Below are 20,244 nucleotides of genomic sequence, written 5' to 3'. Positions count from 1 at the left end.
GTTCGCTCACTGACATTCAACAATGACGCCAATTTCCCCAGTGATTGCCCCGGTTCCTCCGAAATCTCCACCTGAGCCTTTTCGATGACTGCCGCAGTTCGTAACTCGCGTTTCCTCAAGTAACGTTTCCTTGCCGGGTTAGCGGAACCTTCCCCAGACTTCTCCGAATCATTATACTTGGCCACATCGTAAACAGTTGATCTCGGATACCCGAAGAATCGAACTATTTCAGTGGGCGAACGCCCAGCACGAAGACTTTCGATAACCGTAGTTCTTCTGTTGTACTCCGCACTTGTCCGTAACATCTCGGCTATTTTGAGGTTCTGACTGTTTACTAGATGACATGGCTTTCGCGAACGCCAATCGCGACCCGCGGCGGAACTACGATATGGCGGTAAATTCAAATTGAAATTTGTCCGGATTTAAGCGCCGCACCCTATACAGGGTGCTCCATTGATCGTGACCGGTCCAAATATCTCACGAAATAAGCGTCACACGAAAAAACTACAAAGAACGAAACTCGTCTAGCTTGAAGGGGGAAACCAGATGGCGCTATGGTTGGCCCGCTAGATGGTCCTGCCATAGGTCAAACGGATATCATCTGCGATTTTTTAAAATAGGAACCCCCATTTTTTATTACATATTCGTGTAGTACGTAAAGAAATATGAATGTTTTAGTTGGACCACTTTTTACGCTTTGTGATAGATGGCGCTGTAATAGCAACAAACGTGTAAGTACGTGGTATCACGTAACATTCCGCCAGTGTGGACGGTATTTGCTTAGTGATACATTACCCGTGTTAAAATGGACCGTTTACCAATTGAGGAAAAGGTCGATATCGTGTTGATATATGGCTATTGTGATCAAAATGCCCAACGGGCGTGTGCTATGTATGCTGCTCGGTATCCTGGACGACATCATCCAAGTGTCTGGACCGTTCGCCGGATAGTTATGTTATTTAAGGAAACAGGAAGTGTTCAGCCACATGTGAAACGTCAAACACGACCTGCAACAAATGATGATGACCAAGTATGTGTTTTAGCTGCTGTCGCGGCTAATCGGCATATCAGTAGCAGACAAATTAAGCGAGAATCGGGAATCTCAAAAACGTCGGTGTTGAGAATGCTACATCAACATCGATTGCACCCGTACCATATATCTATGCACCAGGAATTGCATGGCGACGACTTTGAACGTCGTGTACAGTTCTGCCACTGGACACAAGAGAAATTACGGGATGATGACAGATTTTTTGCACGTGTTCTATTTAGCGACGAAGCGTCATTCACCAACAGCGGTAACGTAAACCAGCATGATATGCACTATTGGGCAACGGAAAACCCACTGTGGCTGCGACAAGTGGAACATCAGCGACCTTGGCGGGTTAATGTATGGTGCGGCATTATGGGAGGAAGGCTAATTGGCCCCCATTTTATCGATGGCAATCTAAATGGAGCAATGTATGCTCATTTCCTGCGTAATGTTCTACCGATGTTACTACAAGATGTTTCACTGCATGACAGAATGGCGATGTACTTCCAACATAATGGATGTCTGGCACATAGCTCGCGTGCGGTTGAAGCGGTATTGAGTAGCATATTTCACGACAGGTGGATTGGTCGTCGAAGCACCATACCATAGCCCGCACGTTCACCGGATCTGACGTCCCCGGATTTCTTTCTGTGGGGAAAGTTGAAGGATATTTGCTATCGTGATCATTACGGAAGGCGAACTACTCGCTGTTGAGAGGAATGTCGTTACACGTATTGCCAAATGCATTGAGGTTGACGGACATCATTTTGAGCATTTATTGCATTAATGTGGTGTTTACAGGTACATACCCTGTAACAGCATACGTTCTCAGAAATGATAAGTTCACAAAGGTACATGTATCACATTGGAACAGCCGAAATAAAATGTTCAAACATACCTACGTTCTGTATTTTAATTTAAAAGACCTACCTGTTACCAACGGTTCGTCTAAAATTGTGAGCCATATGTTTGTGACTACTACAGCGCCATCTATCACAAAGCGAAAAAAGTGGACCAACTAAAACATTCATATTCCTTTACGTACTACACGAATATGTAATAAAACTGGGGGTTCCTATTTTAAAAAATCGCAGATGATATCCGTTTGACCTATGGCAGCGTCATCTAGCGGGCCAACCATAGCGCCATCTGGTTTCCCCCTTCAAGCTAGACAAGTTTCGTTCTTTGTTGTTTTTTCGTTTGACGCTTATTTCGTGAGATATTTGGCCCTTTCACGATCAATGGACCACCCTGTATAGTTCCCTGCCATTTGTTTTTTTCTGTAGCCGGCCGGAGTGGCCGTGCGGTTCTAGGCGCTACAGTCTGGAGCCAAGCGACCGCTACGGTCGCAGGTTCGAATCCTGCCTCAAGCATGGATGTGCGTGATGTCCTTAGGTTAGTTAGGTTTAATTAGTTCTAAGTTCTAGGCGACTGATGACCTCAGAAGTTAAATGGCTCTGAGTACTATGGGACTTAACTTCTGAGGTCATCAGTCCCCTAGAACTTAGAACTACTTAAACCTAACTAACCTAAGGACATCACACACATCCATGCCCGAGGCAGGATTCGAACCTGCGACCGGAGCGGTCACGCGGTTCCCGACTGCGGGCCTAGAACCGCTAGACCACCGCAGCCGGCGAGCCGCAATGGTCAAACTCACTAAGATATGGCAGAATCTGGCAATATCCAAGACAACTAAGATGCGCTTGGTAAAAGCATTGGTGTTTCCTGTATTCTTATACGAATGCGAGACCTGGACAGTGAAAGATAGTGATAAGATAGTGATAAGAGCCGCATTGATCCCTTCGAGATGTGGTGTTGGCGGAGGATGCTACGTATACCGTGGACACAAAAAAGAGAACAAATGTTTCAATAATAGAAGAACTTAAAATCACAAGAAGGTTATCTTCTCGTGTCAGCTAAAGATACCTTCAGTTCCTTGGGAACATCTTGAGAAGGAAAGGGGATAATTTAGAGAAGACCATCGGCCAGGGAAAAATTGAGGGCAGAAGACCACTTGGGAGAGCAGCAAACAGAACATTACCAGCCTGCCTCTTCACATCATATTAAGAAAGGCCGAAGATCGCTGTGGATGGAGACATTTGTCTGAAGTTTCAACTACATAAGAATGATGAGGGAATGAGGACATGACACTCAGCAATGAGTAAAACGACTAATGATGATGAAGCTAGTGTTCAGGCGGGTACAACGCTTTTCGTAGTGCTTTGTCAGAATAATCGTAAACAGAATACATACTGCACATAAAATGAATTCCTGACTCTACATATATGCAGATGTAAATGATAAAACTACAGTTTTAATGAGAAAACATCTATACAGGACAATTCAAAATGAATATAGCGATTACAAACGGCTATAACTATTTAATGCTTCGCGATACATCGATAAGAATCACAGAGAATGTAAATTTAGCGGAAAATTTCGTTCCTTGCATGAGTGAATAGTTCTGTGTCATAAGTGAAAATGACGGATTCTGTACAATAGGCATTCTTCATGTTAACGGTTAAAAATCGTCGCTTTGTCTTCATAGTGCAGAGAGGATTTTGTCAGCGATACTATCAAGCAGCTCCAAATGCCGGTAACATCCGCATAACGCGCCGACAGCCAAAGAAACAGGATGTTTGCACAAAGGATGAAGTACAGGCCAGCAAAGTGTGTCAGTATAAAACGTTGAAGGAAATCGTCTTTCGGGTGAACGCAGACCACGGGAGCCGACGTTCGAATACCACCAACAAAGTTCTGACGTATTCTGGAAACGAAGCCGGTCGCGGTGGCCGTGCGGTTCTAGGCGCTACAGTCTGGAACCGCGCGACCGCTCCGGTCGCAGGTTTGAATCCTGCCTCGGACATGGATGTGTGTGGTATCCTTAGGTTAGTTATGTTTAAGTAGTTCTAAGTTCTACGGGACTGATGACCTTAGACGTTAAGTCCCATAGTGCTCAGAACCATTTGAACCCTTTTTTTTTTAATGAAGCTGAAAATGAAACCGTACATATTTCAAATTTTGCAGGAAGTGAAACACACGATATGCAGCAAGCCATAGAGTAAGAAACATTTTCTGCACGTCTCTTTTTTAGCGATGAGGCAGTCTTCCACGTATGTGGCAAGGTTAACCGGCAAATTCGAATACGGGAAACAACAGAAAAGGCTTCGTGCGTTACTGAACATCAGCGTAATTCAGCCAAAGCTAATATCTTCTGCGCGGCGTCGCATAAAAACTGTACGTTGTATTTTCCTTCATTGAGCAAAGCGTTTCAACAAACTTTTACCTAAATATGATTAAGCAATGGTTGATTCCCGCAGCTTGACGCTTATATCGCGGATTACATCTTTCAGGAAGATGGAGCACCCCACACTGGAGTTCAGAGGTTCGCACGTTTCAAAATCAACCTCTTCCAAACCGTTGGATCGGCCGTGCTCGACATGACGATGCTGTGTGCTGCTCTTCGCTACATCTGTCTTTTTATGGGGTTATGTGAAAGATCTTGCGTATGTGCTTCCTCCTTTTGTCGGAAAAGTTATAGAATTCAGAATGCATACCTCTAATGCGCTCGCCCGGGTGACTCCAGATTTGCTTCAGAATGTAATGTGTCAAATGGATTACCGCTTAAAGTTGCCCGTGTGACCGAACAGAGTCATAAGAACACCTCTAAACCACGTAAAAATTTTGAATTTGCTTTGACCCTGTAATTCTTATCGATGTATCTGTATGCATTAAGTAGTTACGTATTTAGAGCCCTTTCTATTCGCTATATTTATTTTGAATTGCCCTGTTCAATGAAACACTTTTGTTCCAAGCAAGATGATGAAGCTAATATTGGAAGGGGTAATCTCTTCTCACAAATTTGTAGTCTACATCTGCTTTTTCGCGGAAAGCACCAGTTTAGTGTGTGGTGGTAGGTAAGCTCCCCCCCCCCCCCCCCTCCCACCTGCCATTACGTCGTTTTACGATTTGTGGGCTATGCACAGGAAGAGTGAGTCATCATGCCTCGGTACAAGCCAGTGGGTGTGGCTCAGCAACTACACATGGAGCCTTCGGTTTTACCTTACGCAACACTGCAGCAACTACAGGTAGGCTTGCAGATCTTCTTCCTCTTCTTTTTCTTCTTCTTCTTGTATTTCTTCTAGAAGTATTCCTTCAGACATCGTCGGTCATGAGTCACCATGAATCGCTGCCTCACCCTGTTTCTTTCTCAATTTTTCGAGAACCACGTGAATTTCCCGTTTCTCTTGACAGACTGAATTTCGGAGAGATGACCCAAATATTCAGTTTCCATCCTGTGGGGTAGTTATTGTTTGAGCTGCTGTTCCCTAGTCAGACTGATTTCTCAGGCAAAAAGTTCTAGTAGCCCGAAGAGAGAAATTACAAAGCAATAGAAACGGCACCGCTCATCCTACGAATACTCTAATGGGGACGATGTGAAAAAAAAGAGAAAAAGGAGTGGTAAAGGGAGAAGAGGCTAAACAAAAGGTCAAAAATAGTGATCAGACCAAGAAATAAAACTTCTTGTCATCTGTACTACGAGTTCATTCAGCCTTTTACCAATTATATTTGAAGCAACCCGTAAGGGTACCCACTCCGTAGATGTGAGAGTCCTCCAGACAACATATCATTCACTGCAGTAAAAGCCTTGATGTCCTTAAAAAATAACAAAACGACATAGCAGTATAGATTCAATTTATTGTTCATTCCATAACTAAAATAATCGAAATGAAGCGTAAGAGAAAATAAATGGAAAACAAGTAAGAAACTTGTTACTAACGCATGAAAATGGTATTTATATTCTTTTTTGGAGTTATTTATCCGCTTGTCACGTGTTCAATTATATTAACAGAAAATCCAACATGATCTGTTGCTTCTGGTAATATTATTTCTGTATTTTCGAGGACAGGACCTTATTGAACGCGCCTTCAGACAGAGCAGGATAATATAATGTGCCAAGGACTAGTAATCCAATGGCCCCCAAAAGCGAAATATCTTGGTGGAGAAGCAGCCTTAAGGTTTCTAATTTAAAATAGTTGAATCCAACGCCCAGTAGAGAACTAAACATTGATTACACAAGCTCGTTCTCCAAACTGGAAGCTGAAGCTATCGATCAGCTGCAAAGTATCTCATAAGGGAGGGTTGTACCTCGAGTTGAAATTGTGAATGAAAAATTTGCATGAACTTGGTATTTTGGCATGTACAATGAACAAGAATCAAAGGTAAAAAGGTGTCATAGAATTACGCGCCCGCAAAATACATACAGTAATACTCAGAAAAAATAGAGGATATAATATCGAAAGTGACACTACAGTGAAATAAACAGACTTATTTAGGTAGTGATGTGATTGGTTATGAATACAAGGCTAAGAAGTTAGATAAAAAGACTGATCTGCAATTACAGAAAGAATAACAGCAATATAAATGAAGACGAAGGGAAATGTTGTTATGTTAGGTACTTTCTACTTGCCTTACACAATATCCTCGCAAAAGAAAGTGAGGAACACAGTTATTATGACAACCACTGAGTAACAGTGGCAAGACTAAAGAAATTTATGTCTCGGGAAATTTTTTCGCAAGAGTAACGAAGATATGAAGACATTTTAAGAGCATGTAATCGGTCAATTAAGAGAATTATTTGTATATAAAAATGACAGCATATTAACTCAAATACATTGACGGCTTTGTCATAAAAATGGTGAGATTTAGTTTGAAATACATCAGCAGTCTTTTCAGACCGTATGCTGTTCATACACACACGTCGACAACCAGAACAAATAAACCAAAAATCTATTGCTAACCTTGTATCGTAACAATAGAGTTTGAGGTGAAAAGAGGAGCACAATGCGTAGCAGTCCGCTAAATTTAACCTTATTTTTTCCATTTAAATGCCTCACACATGACGGTAACCACAAATTAATAATAGAATGAAATATCATCCTGAACCATAATTATCTTTTATTTTCAGAGTACAATGAATGCCGAAACATATCCAAGCGTTAAATGACACGTGTATTACGTTTACTCGTTGCTTACGCATTCTGTCAGTGAAGAAAAGGTTTTACAATTAATTAGTTCCGCAAGATGATTGTTATATGTGAAAAATAATGAACTGTAAATTCACCGAGAGCTTATCCAACTTTCCTTATTCATACAACGAATAGCAACTAGTGTACGCGATATTTTGCAGGTAGCATCTGAAAATAGCCCACAGGCTTCAAAACGCGTTACGAATAGCCAATAAATTACAGTTGTGACTAGACAAGACAATTCATTCCACACTTCTTTACAAGACCATTATTTAGTTACGGTATAAGTATGAAAAATAGCTGTAAATAAATGATACAGTAAACAGTAGACTAACAGGTGCCTGTAACAGAGGAAGCTTCCAAAATAAATCAGAACTATCAGAGAGAATTGGAGACGCGAGTGTTGGTTCAACAACCGAAATTTTTGGGACACAAACAATATCTGCAAAAAGCATAGAATAAGTGGACGGGGAAGCGGCGAAATTCAACGAAACAACGAAAAAGAAGAAAAATAAATGGAATAAGGGAAAAAAGATTAAAAAAGCAGAACCTAACTTATGCCGTCATAGCTTTTGTATCCCGCCTGGAAGGCGGCGCGTGGGTTAGAGCAGGAAAAGCTGAAAATCTCTCGGTACTGCAGTGTGGATTAAAATCACCTTTACTTTAGCAACAAGAGTAATACATAACTTTGCCCTGAGGTGCGAAGCTGAAGCGAAGTGTCTCGGCCGTCTGCTCTTGATCAAATGGGCTGAATCTACAGTGGTGCTCGAAGAGCCGAGCTGCGCCTGCTAGAGGGCGCTGTCGTGGTTGTCTGTCGTAGTGCCAACTTAACTGGCAGCTACGCCGTGGCATCCTAGCTATCGATACCACAACAGCTGCACTGTCATGGGTACGTTAGACCGTTTAAATTCAGAAGTTAAGTTCAGTTTAGTTATGTCATGTTCTGTAGATCATTTTCACGATTATAATATCGATCACCCCCCATGAACCATAGACCTTGCCGTTGGTGGGGAGGCTTGCGTGCCTCAGCGATACAGACGGCCGTACCGTAGGTGCAACCGCAACGTAGGGGTATCTGCTGAGAGGCCAGACAAACGTGTGGTTCCTGAAGAGGGGCAGCAGCCTTTTCAGTAGTTGCAGGGGCAACAGTCTGGATGATTGACTGATCTGGCCTTGTAACACTAACCAAAACGGCCTTGCTGTGCTGGTACTGCGAACGGCTGAAAGCAAGGGGAAACTACAGCCGTAATTTTTCCCAAGGGCATGCAGCTTTACTGTATGAATAAATGATGATGTCGTCCTCTTGGGTAAAATATTCCGGAGGTAAAATAGCCCCCATTCGGATCTCCGGGCGGGGACTACTCAAGAGGACGTCGTTATCAGGAGAAAGAAAACTGGCGTTCTACGGATCGGAGCGTGGAATGTCAGATCCCTTAATCGGGCAGGTAGGTTAGAAAATTTAAAAAGGGAAATGGATAGGTTAATGTTGGATATAGTGAGAATTAGTGAAGTTCGGTGGCAGGAGGAACAAGACTTTTGGTCAGGTGAATACAGGGTTATAAATACAAAATCAAATAGGGGTAATGCAGGAGTAGGTTTAATAATGAATAAAACAATAGGAATGCGGGTAAGTTAATACAAACAGCACAGCGAACGCACTGTTGTGGCCAAGATAGACACGAAGCCCACGCCTACGACAGTAGTACAAGTCTATATGCGAACTAGCTCTGTAGATGACGAAGGAATTGAAGAAATGTATGGTGAAATAAAAGAAATTACTCAGATAGTGAAGGGAGACGAAAATTTAATAGTCATGGGTGACTGGAATCCGGTAGTAGGAAAAGGGAGAGAAGGAAAGGTAGTAGGTGAATATGGATTGGGGGTAAGAAATGAAAGAGGAAGCCGCCTGGTAGAATTTTGCATAGAGCATAACTTAATCATAGCTAACACTTGGTTCAAGAATCATGAAAGAAAGTTGTGTACATGGAAGAACCGTGGAGATACTAGAAGGTTTCAGATAGATTATATAATGGTAAGAAAGAGAATTAGGAACCATATTTTAAATTGTAAGACATTTCCAGGGCCAGATGTGGACTCTGACCACAATCTATTGGTTATGAACTGTAGATTAAAACTGAAGAAACTGCAAAAAGGTGGGAATGTAAGGAGATGGGACCTGGATAAACTGACTAAACCAGAGGTTGTACAGAGTTTCAGGGAGAGCATAAGGGAACAATTGACAGGAATGGGGGAAAGAAATACAGTAGAAGAAGAATGGGTAGCTTTGAGGGATGAAATAGTGAAAGCAGCAGAGGATCAAGTAGGTAAAAAGACGAGGGCTAATACAAATCCTTGGGTGACAGAAGAAATATTGAATTTAATTGACGAAAGGAGAAAATATAAAAATGCAGTAAATGAAGCAGGCAAAAAGGAATACAAACGTCTCAAAAATGAGATCGACAGGAAGTGCAAAATGGCTAAGCAGGGATGGCTAGAGGATAAATGTAAGGATGTAGAGGCTTATCTCACTAGGTGTAAGACAGTTATTGCCTACAGGAAAATGAAAGAGACCTTTGGAGAAAAGAGAACGACTTGTATGAATATCAAGAGCTCAGGTGGAAACCCAGTTCTAAGCAAAGAAGGGAAAGCAGAAAGGTAGAAGGAGTATATAGAGGGTCTATACAAAGGCGATGTACTTGAGGACAATATTATGGAAATGGAAAAGGATGTAGATGAAGGTGAAATGGGAGATATGATACTGCGTGAAGAGTTTGACAGAGCACTGAAAGATCTGAGTCGAAACAAGGCCCCGGGAGTAGACAACATTCCATTAGAACTACTGACAGCTTGGGAGAGCCAGTCCTGACAAAACTCTACCATCTGGTTAGCAAAATGTATGAGACAGGCGAAATACCCTCAGACTTCAAGAAGAATATAATAATTCCAATCCCAAAGAAAGCAGGGTTGACACATGTGAAAATTACCGAACTATCAGTTTAATAAGTCACAGCTGCAAAATACTAACGCGAATAATTTACAGACGAATGGAAAAACTGGTAGAAGCCGACCTTGGGGAAGATCAGTTTGGATTCCATAGAAATATTGGAACACGTGTGGCAATACTGACCCTACGGCTTATCTTAGAAGCTAGATTAAGGAAAGGCAAACCTACGTTTCTAGCATTTGTAGACTTAGAAAAAGCTTTTGACAATGATGACTGGAATACTCTCTTTCAAATTCTGAAGGTGGCAGGAGTCAAATACAGGGAGCGAAAGGCTATTTACAATTTGTACAGAAACCAGATGGCAGTTATAAGAGTCGAAGGGCATGAAAGGGAAGCAGTGGTTGGGAAGGGAGTGAGGCAGGGTTGTAGCCTCTCCCCGATGTTATTCAATCTGGATATTGAGCAAGCAGTGAAGGAAACAAAAGAAAAATTCGGGGTAGGTATTAAAATCCATGGAGAAGAAATAAAAACTTTAAGGTTCGCTGATGACATTGTAATTCTGTCAGAGACAGCAAAGGACTTGGAAGAGCAGTTGAACGGAATGGGCAGTGTCTTAAAAGGAGGATATAAGATGAACATCAACAAAAGCAAAACGAGGATAATGGAATGTAGTCGAATTAAATCGGGTGATGCTGAGGGAATTAAATTAGGAAATGAGACACTTAAAGTAGTAAAGGAGTTTTGCTATTTGGGGAGCAAAATAACTGATGATGGTCGAAGTAGAGAGGATATAAAATGTAGACTGGCAATGGCAAGGAAAGCGTTTCTGAAGAAGAGAAATTTGTTAACATCGGGTATAGATTTAAGTGTCAGGAAGTCGTTTCTGAAAGTATATGTATGGAGTGTAGCCATGTATGGTAGTGAAACATGCACGATAAATAGTTTGGACAAGAAGAGAATAGAAGCTTTTGAAATGTGGTGCTACAGAAGGATGCTGAAGATTAGATGGGTAGATCACATAACGAATGACGAGGTACTGAATAGGATTGGGGAGAAGAGGAGTTTGTGGCACAACTTGACTAGAAGAAGGGTTCGGTTGGTAGGACATGTTCTGAGGCATCAAGGGATCACCAATTTAGTATTGGAGGGCAGTGTGGAGGGTAAAAATCGTAGAGGGAGACCAAGAGATGAATACACTAAGCAGATTCAGAAGGATGTAGGCTGCAGTAGGTACTGGGAGATGAAGAAACTTGCACAGGGTAGAGTAGCGTGGAGAGCTGCATCAAACCAGTCTCAGGACTGAAGACCACAACAACATGATGTGGAACAAGTCAGGTTACAAGATATATATACACACATGAATAGTGCTAATATTAGTATTACTGAAATTTTTAGTTCCACACATGCGACTACATTTAGAGGTACAATTTCTTTTATTATATTTTTACCAGTTCTGAAACAGAAACTCGTCCATGTAATAGAAGAAATTGTCCAAAAGAAATGTTTTTAAGCTACATTTAAAACTTAATATGCTACCTGCCAGACACTTTATGTTGTTGGGTAAATGATCAAAAGATTTTTGTTGCTGAATAATGTACACCTTTTTGAGCAACTGACAGCTTCAATAACGGATAGGAAATGTCATTTTTCCCTCTAGTGTTGTACGTATGAACATCACTTTTCTTCTCGAATTGAGATGGATTATTTACAACGAATTTCATTAGCGAATATATGTACTCTGATGGCGTAGTTAAAATACCTTACTCCTTGAATAGGTGCCTACGTGACTTCCTTGAGTGAACACCACTAATTATTCTCACTGCTCTCTTTTGTGCAATCAATACTTTATGTCTAAGTGGTGATTTAACCCAGAAAACTATTCCATAGGACATTAATGAGCGGATATATGCAAAGTACGTTAGGAGGCTCATCTGTTTATTACAAAGACTAGCGATTATATGAAGAGCGAAAGAAGCTGAACGTAATTGTTTGAGAAGCTCAGTAATATGCTTCTTCCAGTTCAAGTTTTCATCAATGTAAACACCCAAAAATTTGGAGAAATCTACCCTGTTAACTGAACCCTGTTCATATGCTACATCAATTGTCAGGTTGACTCTATTCGGTATACAGAACTGGATATAGTGAGTTTTTTTCAAAATTAATGGGGAGTCCATTTTCGGAGAACCACTTAATAATTCTTTGAAAGACATCCTTACCGATATCTTCAGCTGCTTTTTCTGGAATGGGAATTATTATAACACTCGTGTCATCTGCAAAAAGTACTAGTTCTGCTTGTTGAACGTTAAGTGAGAGGTCATTCACATGAATAAGGAACAGCAGAGGACCCAAAATTGAACCCTGTGGGTCTCCCTTTGTGATAACTCGCCATTCACTAGAATTTACCACCCTCCCAATATTATTTGTGTTATTCAGCACAACTTTTTGCTTTTTGTTCGTTAACTATGATTCAAACCAGCTGTGTGTATAGCCTTCAATTCCATAAAACCCGAGTTTTTCTAAGAGTGTGACATGATCCACACAATCAAATGCCTTGGAAAGAGTATAAAAAATACTAACTGGCGACAATTTGTCATTTAGGGCTTGTACTATTTGATGGGTAAATGTGTAGATAGCATTCTCAGTCGAGTAACCCTTCCGGAATCCGAACTGTGACATGCTGAGTAAATTATTTTCACTTAAATGTGTGACTACTCTTGAATACATAACTTTTTCGAATATTTTAGAAAATGAAGTCAGCAATGAGATTGGTCTATAATTACTTAAGTCACTCTTGTCCCCTTTCTTATGAAGAGGTTTTACAATTGCGTATTTCAATCTGTCTGGAAAAATTCCCTGCGCCAGTAAAGCATTACATATATCACTAAGGACTCCACTTATTAAATAAGAAAAACACTTCAAAATTCTGTTAGAGACTCCATCAATGCTACATGACCTCTTGTTTTTCAGTATATTTATAATTCTCTTAATTTCAGTGGGGGATATTAGTGCTATTTCTAAAGGCCTGAAGTCCTGGGGAACGACATTTTTAACATTTTTTTTGCGTCTTCAACTGAACCGTTTAACCCAATTTTTAATGATACTTTCAGAAAGTGATTGTTAAAAATACTTGCAACTTGTGAATTATCACTCACAACATCATCCTTTAGCTTTATTGCTATAGTATGCTGTGCACTGTCAGGCTGCCCTGTCTCCCATTGACAATATTCCATATAGTTTTAATCTTATTATCAGCATTATTAATTTCTGTCAGAACACATAAGTTTCTCGACTTCTTAATGACTTTCCTTAAAATATTACAGTATCTTTTGTAGTAAGCAAGTAACGTCGGATCCTGACTTATTCTGGCCTGTCCATATATTTCCCTCTTCCTCTTACACAATATCATAATTTCCTTAGTAATCCATGGCTTACTTGACTTTGTAATGGCATTTTTGGATAACGTTTCAGGAAAGCAACTATCAAATATTGAGACAAATTTACCGTGGAATAAATTGAATTTGGCATGAGTATCACTTTCTGTGTATACTTCATCCCATTCTACCTCTTCTAGGCTGGTCTTAAGACTCTGTACCCTGTTCCCATCAATAAGCCTCCCTGCCTTGTATGAACCTGCCTGTAGCCTGAAAGGTGCTATATGTGTTATTTCCATTAACTGTGCATCATTATCAGATACCCATTAACAACTGAGTACACATTAATTGTTACCGCCTGAGCACTGTCTATGAAAATGTTATCGATAAGTGACCTACTATCCTGCTGCATACGATTTGGAAAATTTACAACAGATACTAGATTGAAACAACCAAACAAAGATTCTAGCAAATTTTTCCTGTTCGTATCTTTTAAGAAATCTCCATTAAAATCACCACAAATCACTAACTGCTTCTTTCTGTCTGACAGGTAGCTCAATAATGCCTCTAGATTTTTCATGAATAGCTGAAAGTTACCTTGAGGGGATCTGCAGATTGTTATAATTACAATAGTAGTATGTTGTAGTAGCAACTCACAAGCACATGCTTCTAGGATCTGATCTACACAAGAACTATTTGTTTCAATGTTTCAATGTTTCAATGTTGTTCCAGTTTTTATATATGTAGCAACTCTACATGAATAAGATGCTAATCTGTAATCCCTTAAATTTAACTTCTCCATCCCTGCAGTTACATGGTGTTCAGAAAGACACAAAACAACTATACCTTCAGAATTTACGCCATTTTATACGCATACAAGAAGCTCATCTACCTTATTTTTCAATCCTCTAATGCTCTGATGACACACAAAAATTTTATTTCTTTGGTTACTGCTACAGACATTACGGCACTGTTCTGTTTCAATCTCTTTCAATATTCTCTGTCTGTAGCCCGACTCTGACCTAAAAAATGTGTCCCTCTGACTCCAGTAAACACAGGTATTTTGTCTTGTGTGCATGTGCCCCCCTTACATTTTCTGCAAGAAGATCAACTAATCTATCCTTCCCCCTCCTATTCAGGTGCAGGCCATGACTAGTGTAACCCCACCTCCCAATTGCATCAACAGGCACAGCGCAGCTATGAGATTTAGTTTCTGCCAGCAGTAACCCCCCCTTCCCCCCCCCCCCCCCAGCTCTCTGTTAATACAGTTGACAGCCGTATTAACCCAGGACTGGTCATGGCGCTGCAAAACATCCACAATCCCCACACGAGTGTGAGCTGTTGCTGCTCCTATTACATACAGGTGACACCTAATACTATAGTCCGAATTGCTAGCCAGGCTGTTTCCTGTTCCTCCTATTATAAGAACATGGTCTTCACCAACAAAATCTTTGCACAAGGCCCCCAGGTTTTCTGTAGCCTGGCTAAGCTTAGCACTAGGTTTCACAATGCTTGTGACCTGGTACTCGACTCCTAGCCTATCCTGTAGCAACTGGCCTACACCTCTTCCATCTACATCTACATCTACATCTATACTCCGCGAGCCACCTTACGGTGTGTGGCGGAGGGTACTTATTGTACCACTATCTGATCCCCCCTTCCCTGTTCCATTCACGAATTGTGCGTGGGAAGAACGACTGCTTGTAAGTCTCCGTATTTGCTCTAATTTCTCGGATCTTTTCGTTGTGATCATTACGCGAGATATATGTGGGCGGTAGTAATATGTTGCCCATCTCTTCCCGGAATGTGCTCTCTCGTAATTTCGATAATAAACCTCTCCGTATTGCGTAACGCCTTTCTTGAAGTGTCCGCCACTGGAGCTTGTTCAGCATCTCCGTAACGCTCTCGCGCTGACTAAATGTCCCCATGACGAATCGCGCTGCTTTTCGCTGGATCATGTCTATCTCTTCTATTAATCCAACCTGGTAAGGGTCCCATACTGATGAGCAATACTCAAGAATCGGACGAACAAGCGTTTTGTAAGCTACTTCTTTCGTCGATGAGTCACATTTTCTTAGAATTCTTCCTATGAATCTCAGCCTGGCGCCTGCTTTTCCCACTATTTGTTTTATGTGATCATTCCACTTCAGATCGCTCCGGATAGTAACTGCTAAGTATTTTACGGTCGTTACCGCTTCCAATGATTTACCACCTATGGCATAATCGTACTGGAATGGATTTCTGCCCCTATGTATGCGCATTATATTACATTTATCTACGTTTAGGGAAAGCTGCCAGCTGTCGCACCATGCATTAATCCTCTGCAGGTCTTCCTGGAGTACGTACGAGTCTTCTGATGTTGCTACTTTCTTGTAGACAACCGTGTCATCTGCAAATAGCCTCACGGAGCTACCGATGTTGTCAACTAAGTCATTTATGTATATTGTAAACAATAAAGGTCCTATCACGCTTCCTTGCGGTACTCCCGAAATTACCTCTACATCTGCAGATTTTGAACCGTTAAGAATGACATGTTGTGTTCTTTCTTCTAGGAAATCCTGAATCCAATCACAAACCTGGTCCGATATTCCGTAAGCTCGTATTTTTTTCATTAAACGTAAGTGTGGAACCGTATCAAATGCCTTCCTGAAGTCCAGGAATACGGCATCAATCTGCTCGCCAGTGTCTACGGCACTGTGAATTTCTTGGGCAAATAGGGCGAGCTGAGTTTCACATGATCTCTGTTTGCGGAATCCATGTTGGTTATGATGAAGGAGATTTGTATTATCTAAGAACGTCATAATACGAGAACACAAAACATGTTCCATTATTCTACAACAGATTGACGTAAGCGAAATAGGCCTATAATTATTCGCATCTGATTTATGACCCTTCTTGAAAATGGGAACGACCTGCGCTTTCTTCCAGTCGCTAGGTACTTTACGTTCTTCCAGCGATCTACGATAAATTGCTGATAGAAAGGGGGCAAGTTCTTTAGCATAATCACTGTAGAATCTTAAGGGTATCTCGTCTGGTCCGGATGCTTTTCCGCTACTAAGTGATAGCAGTTGTTTTTCAATTCCGATATCGTTTATTTCAATATTTTCCATTTTGGCGTCCGTGCGACGGCTGAAGTCAGGGACCGTGTTACGATTTTCCGCAGTGAAACAGTTTCGGAACACTGAATTCAGTATTTCTGCCTTTCTTCGGTCGTCCTCTGTTTCGGTGCCATCGTGGTCAACGAGTGACTGAATAGGGGATTTAGATCCGCTTACCGATTTTACATATGACCAAAACTTTTTAGGGTTCTTGTTTAGATTGTTTGCCAATGTTTTATGTTCGAATTCGTTGAATGCTTCTCTCATTGCTCTCTTTACGCTCTTTTTCGCTTCGTTCAGCTTTTCCTTATCAGCTATGATTCGACTACTCTTAAACCTATGATGAAGCTTTCTTTGTTTCCGTAGTACCTTTCGTACATGATTGTTATACCACGGTGGATCTTTCCCCTCGCTTTGGACCTTAGTCGGTACGAACTTATCTAAGGCGTACTGGACGATGTTTCTGAATTTTTTCCATTTTTGTTCCACAACCTCTTCCTCAGAAATGAACGTTTGATGGTGGTCACTCAGATATTCTGCGATTTGTGCCCTATCACTCTTGTTAAGCAAATATATTTTCCTTCCTTTCTTGGCATTTCTTATTACACTTGTAGTCATTGATGCAACCACTGACTTATGATCACTGATACCCTCTTCTACATTCACGGAGTCGAAAAGAGCAGGACTCTTTTCTTTCTGTTTGACTTTAATCCCCACCTAGCATCACAATTGTTACCACGAGTCCGCTGCACCCTACTTTGCTCAAAAACTCTTTGAAGCTCTTCTACTTCAGGCAACAAATCAAACTGATTGCTCTCTGGAATCTGAAAAATGATTTCTGGGGTTTTCTCCTTCTGACTATGACTTCTTACCTGTTCCCAGCACCCATTGTCTCTTTCCCCCTTCAACCTGTCTAATTCGATGTACATCATTTCTAGTTCAGCCTGAAGGGCACAAATCTTTTTTCCCTGTTCCACGATTTTCTTGTCCCGGCTACATAATCTAGAACTCCATTGGCGCGCCTCATCTGGCACTACAACAGCTTCCCCGCTACAATCACACTAGTGAAACACCAACCCACAATCCTGACATTTCACTCCCTTGCTCACTAATCTACGAGAACATCCACATTTGTCACACATGAGACAATAAAACATCTGGTTTTAATGAACTATTGAAGATAGTCATTAAGTACTCAATAGGAGCAGTACTGTAAACAACTTTTTGCAGTTATAAGGGAGTCGTCTTCAGGTGTGTCTTAAGAGGCCTCCACGACAAATGCCAAATATTTCACGTAGGAGACATGTAATGAGTACTAAAGCTATGAAAAACGGTTACTCCCCCGGTCATTTGGAATCTTTGAAACTTATCTAGTTAGACGCCCAAACGAAATTAATTACTCTAGCATTATCTAAGCGTGGTGCTAGAACCTGCATACTTCAAATATGCAAATGTAGTTCTGGTATTTAAAATGGGCAGAAAGTTGTGCACCAATTACAGGGAAATTGGTGTAATGTTCTCTACGACCAGACGTTATGAAGTAAAGAACTGAAATGTAAATGAGAGCATTCGGAGATCAAAAAAGGTTCAGGAAGAGAAAAATCTGTGTGGACAACTTGTTTGCGATGTGTGGACAACTTGTTTGCGATAAATCCACAGGGAAGGGGACAAAGGCCACGATTGCTAGTGGCCGAAAAATAGGCCTATAGCTACATATACACAGAAAAAGTAGTATTACGTACGAAACCACCGTGAAGTCTACGATCGCTCAGTTGGAGTATAACTGGGACCCACACCAGTTTTCAAACGATTGTCTTGATGAAAGGTCTTAAACCACTCCTATACCTGAATCTTCCTGGCATGTTAAAACTGTGTGCCGAGCCGAGATTCGAACTCACGAACCGTCCTCACAGCTTCAATTCTGCAAGTACCTTGTCTCCTACCTCCCATACTTCACAGAAGCTCTTCTGCGCCTATGCCTGTCACCAAACTTATTTAACATATTCATCGCGTTAAAATAGTGGTGGAGAAAAAAAGTCAAACTGACCTGAAGTTGGAGAAAAATAGTATGTGTAACTTGTTCCTAGCCGATGGAAAAGTCATTCTTACTTAATAACGAGATGCGATCGGATTTAAGGCGAGGAAATTTATAGAAAAAACATGTTGCTTTGACATGCACGTAAATATCGTTAGGACACCTCAATTAGTATCAAGGAGCACAAGATTTTGTGTTGAGAGAAATAACAAAATCGAATAACATCAAAGAATAAATGTAGACGTGAGTTACCATCATTTAAGATGGAAAAGACTTTCTTTGTAAAGCGGGTACTTGTAAAGACAGTATGCCTTAATTTCAATGTGTATTGCGGTAATATCAAACCAAAATTTTAAAAACGTGAACACAGAAGATAAATAGGGCAGAGGATGCTTTCTTAGGAACAGTGCTGTGGTGCTAAGTTACACAATATAAATCAGTATAGGGAAATTAAAATGTCGGTTATCGAAACACCTCTTGATTCAATTATAGAAAGCAGTAGCATCTCCTAGATCCTTCAAAGAGTTAGGACGCGTAGAAGACCAGGCAACGAATGGTCAGAAGGAATAAAACGCACTAAGGCAACATGAAGTTCACAAGAAGAAAAATTTTGAGATAACGAGATCTGAAGCTTCGTAAAGCGATAAACGACGCCAGAAGGGCAAAACCGCCGATAGGTGCTGACAAGCTACGGTCAATTACAAACGCGTTTATTTACACTCAATTTGTTTTATTTTCAGGGCCGTACATATTCGCTGACATCCTGGACTTCAAAGGCTTACAGAAGATCGTCGTCATGTACCGCATCGACTGGATTATACACTTCAGCGCTTTGTTGAGCGCCATTGGAGAACAGAACGTACCGCTCGCCGTGAGGGTGAACATAGAAGGTACCAGCATTTGAATTACGCTGCAAACATATCTCATATCAGAATATTTCTTATTGCCCTTTGGTTTCAGAGACAGACCAGGAGGAAAACTAATAATATCCTCTGATTCATAGGATAAAGCAATGGAGACTTCCTGTAACGCGTTGTATAGTACAGGCATTATGTTTACTTTTTTGTTTATGCAACGAAGAGTAATGATAAAAAAGCAATGGAAACTTCCCTTTTGCCAAAGGTGTCTTTATGGCTATACAAGAGACATAGTCCAGTTGCCAATATCAACTATCGTAAAAGAAAATTTTGAAAAAACACTATTCTAAAAGCAAATCTCCAATGGCACGTTTTGCAACTCTGGAGTTAATGTAACAGTGTTATACTTTTGGAATGAAATGATCGTATGCTATTATTGACCGCGTCGCCTCATCTGGCGGTCTGGGATTGTTCGGCCGCCTAGATCAAGTCTATTCATTTCACGCTACTTCAGCGACTCGCACGTCGATGAAGAGGAATGATGGTGAGGACGCAACCCAGATATGATCCCCGATTCGGCCGGAACCGACCGCGGGTCGCCCGCATGGTACTCAGTCGCGCTGGCCCCATTTTTTAAAGTTTTTTTTATTATTTCGATTTATTGGCTTTCGGTTCGCGCCCATTCAGTCATCTCAATAATAGTAAGACGATACTACAGCGTACTGGAGCCGATTTCCTCGTCAGATATGACGATACAAACCTAAAGACAAGACAACACCTAGTCCCCGAGCGAAGAACCACATAACTACTGAGGCGAACGTACTACTAACATCAAAGAAAGATATATTACGCTTCGTGTAACATAAAGACAAAC

General features: G+C 41.1%; 1 protein-coding gene across 1 annotated transcript in view; it reads left to right on the top strand.

Moving 5' to 3' along the window:
• Positions 1 to 20,244, top strand: part of LOC126162950 (L-threonine 3-dehydrogenase, mitochondrial) — a 273,596-nt gene that overhangs the window by 129,055 nt on the left and 124,297 nt on the right. Inside the window, exon 4 of the mRNA XM_049919785.1 lies at positions 19,254 to 19,403. Coding sequence (XP_049775742.1) covers positions 19,254 to 19,403 — 150 coding nt within the window. The remainder of the gene's footprint in view (positions 1 to 19,253; positions 19,404 to 20,244) is intronic.

The sequence above is a fragment of the Schistocerca cancellata genome, chromosome 2, assembly GCF_023864275.1.
Source record: "Schistocerca cancellata isolate TAMUIC-IGC-003103 chromosome 2, iqSchCanc2.1, whole genome shotgun sequence".
Classification (NCBI taxonomy): Eukaryota; Metazoa; Arthropoda; class Insecta; order Orthoptera; family Acrididae; genus Schistocerca; species Schistocerca cancellata.
This window is presented reverse-complemented; position numbering and strand designations above follow the sequence as displayed.